Below are 979 nucleotides of genomic sequence, written 5' to 3'. Positions count from 1 at the left end.
GCTGTTTTTAAGATTTGAGGCATTTACCAAAAATAAAATCCCTTTTGTTTTTTCTACAAATAACAATTGGTTTTCTGACTTGGAATTTGGGTCTCTGTTGAGAAACCTTAGCCACCTGTAAGTTAAATATAACATTAGGCTGTGTGTGAGCCACATGGACTTTTCTTGTTGGCTGCTAGCGTGAAGAGCTTATCTGGAATCCTTATAAGGTGTTTGATTCTGATTTCTTATTTTATTTTCTCCCAGGTATGGCAGCAGCCAAACTTCTGCATGATTCTGGCCTGAATGTAGTTGTTCTGGAAGCCCGGGACCGTGTGGGAGGCAGGACGTACACCATTCGGGTAAGACATTAAGGATGGAATGGAAAAACACGGTATCAAAACTGATTTTTTTTTCATTTTATTCTCTCTAAGGGAGTGAAAATTACTCTAAACATTTCTCACAGCCTCACTCCCAATTTTTTTTTCTTTTCAACTCTTCCATACCTTTTCTCTTCTTACCTCATGACACTTGGCACTAGCCCAGTAAAGTATTGCCCCAATAAATAGGTATGTGGAATAATACATCAATGATTAAAACAAAGAATCCTGCCCTTAAGAAATATACTAGAGGCCCCGTGCACGGATTTGTGCAGTGGTAGGGTCCCTTGGCCTGGCCTATGGGGATCGGGCCAAAACCAGATCTCTGACATCCCCTGAGGGGTCCTGGATTTCGAGAGGGTGAAGGCCAGGCTGAGGGACCCACCGGAGCATGATTCCATGCACCAGGCCTCTAGTATGCATATAAGATCTTTGGTTAATCTCTTCCCACCCTCCCCTCTCCCCCTTACCTCTGAGATTCATCAGTCTGTTCCATGTTTCCATGCATGTGGTTTCCACTCCTGCATTGAGTGTCTGCTCCCTGGTGGTCAGTGCACGTCACAGCTACCTGTCAGCTGGTCAGCTGGTCAGCTGGTCGGCTGGTCGGCTGATTGCTTAGT

At 44.7% G+C, this 979-nt stretch overlaps 1 protein-coding gene across 1 annotated transcript in view; it reads left to right on the top strand.

Moving 5' to 3' along the window:
• The first annotated feature begins 235 nt into the window (after positions 1-235).
• MAOB (monoamine oxidase B) overlaps positions 236-979 on the top strand; it is a 39,628-nt gene continuing 38,884 nt past the window's right edge. Inside the window, exon 1 of the mRNA XM_005880881.2 lies at positions 236-341. Within this exon, the coding sequence (XP_005880943.1) occupies positions 249-341 (93 nt within the window). The 5' untranslated portion in view covers positions 236-248. The remainder of the gene's footprint in view (positions 342-979) is intronic.

This window comes from Myotis brandtii, unplaced genomic scaffold (assembly GCF_000412655.1).
Source record: "Myotis brandtii unplaced genomic scaffold, ASM41265v1 scaffold657, whole genome shotgun sequence".
Classification (NCBI taxonomy): domain Eukaryota; kingdom Metazoa; phylum Chordata; class Mammalia; order Chiroptera; family Vespertilionidae; genus Myotis; species Myotis brandtii.
This window is presented reverse-complemented; position numbering and strand designations above follow the sequence as displayed.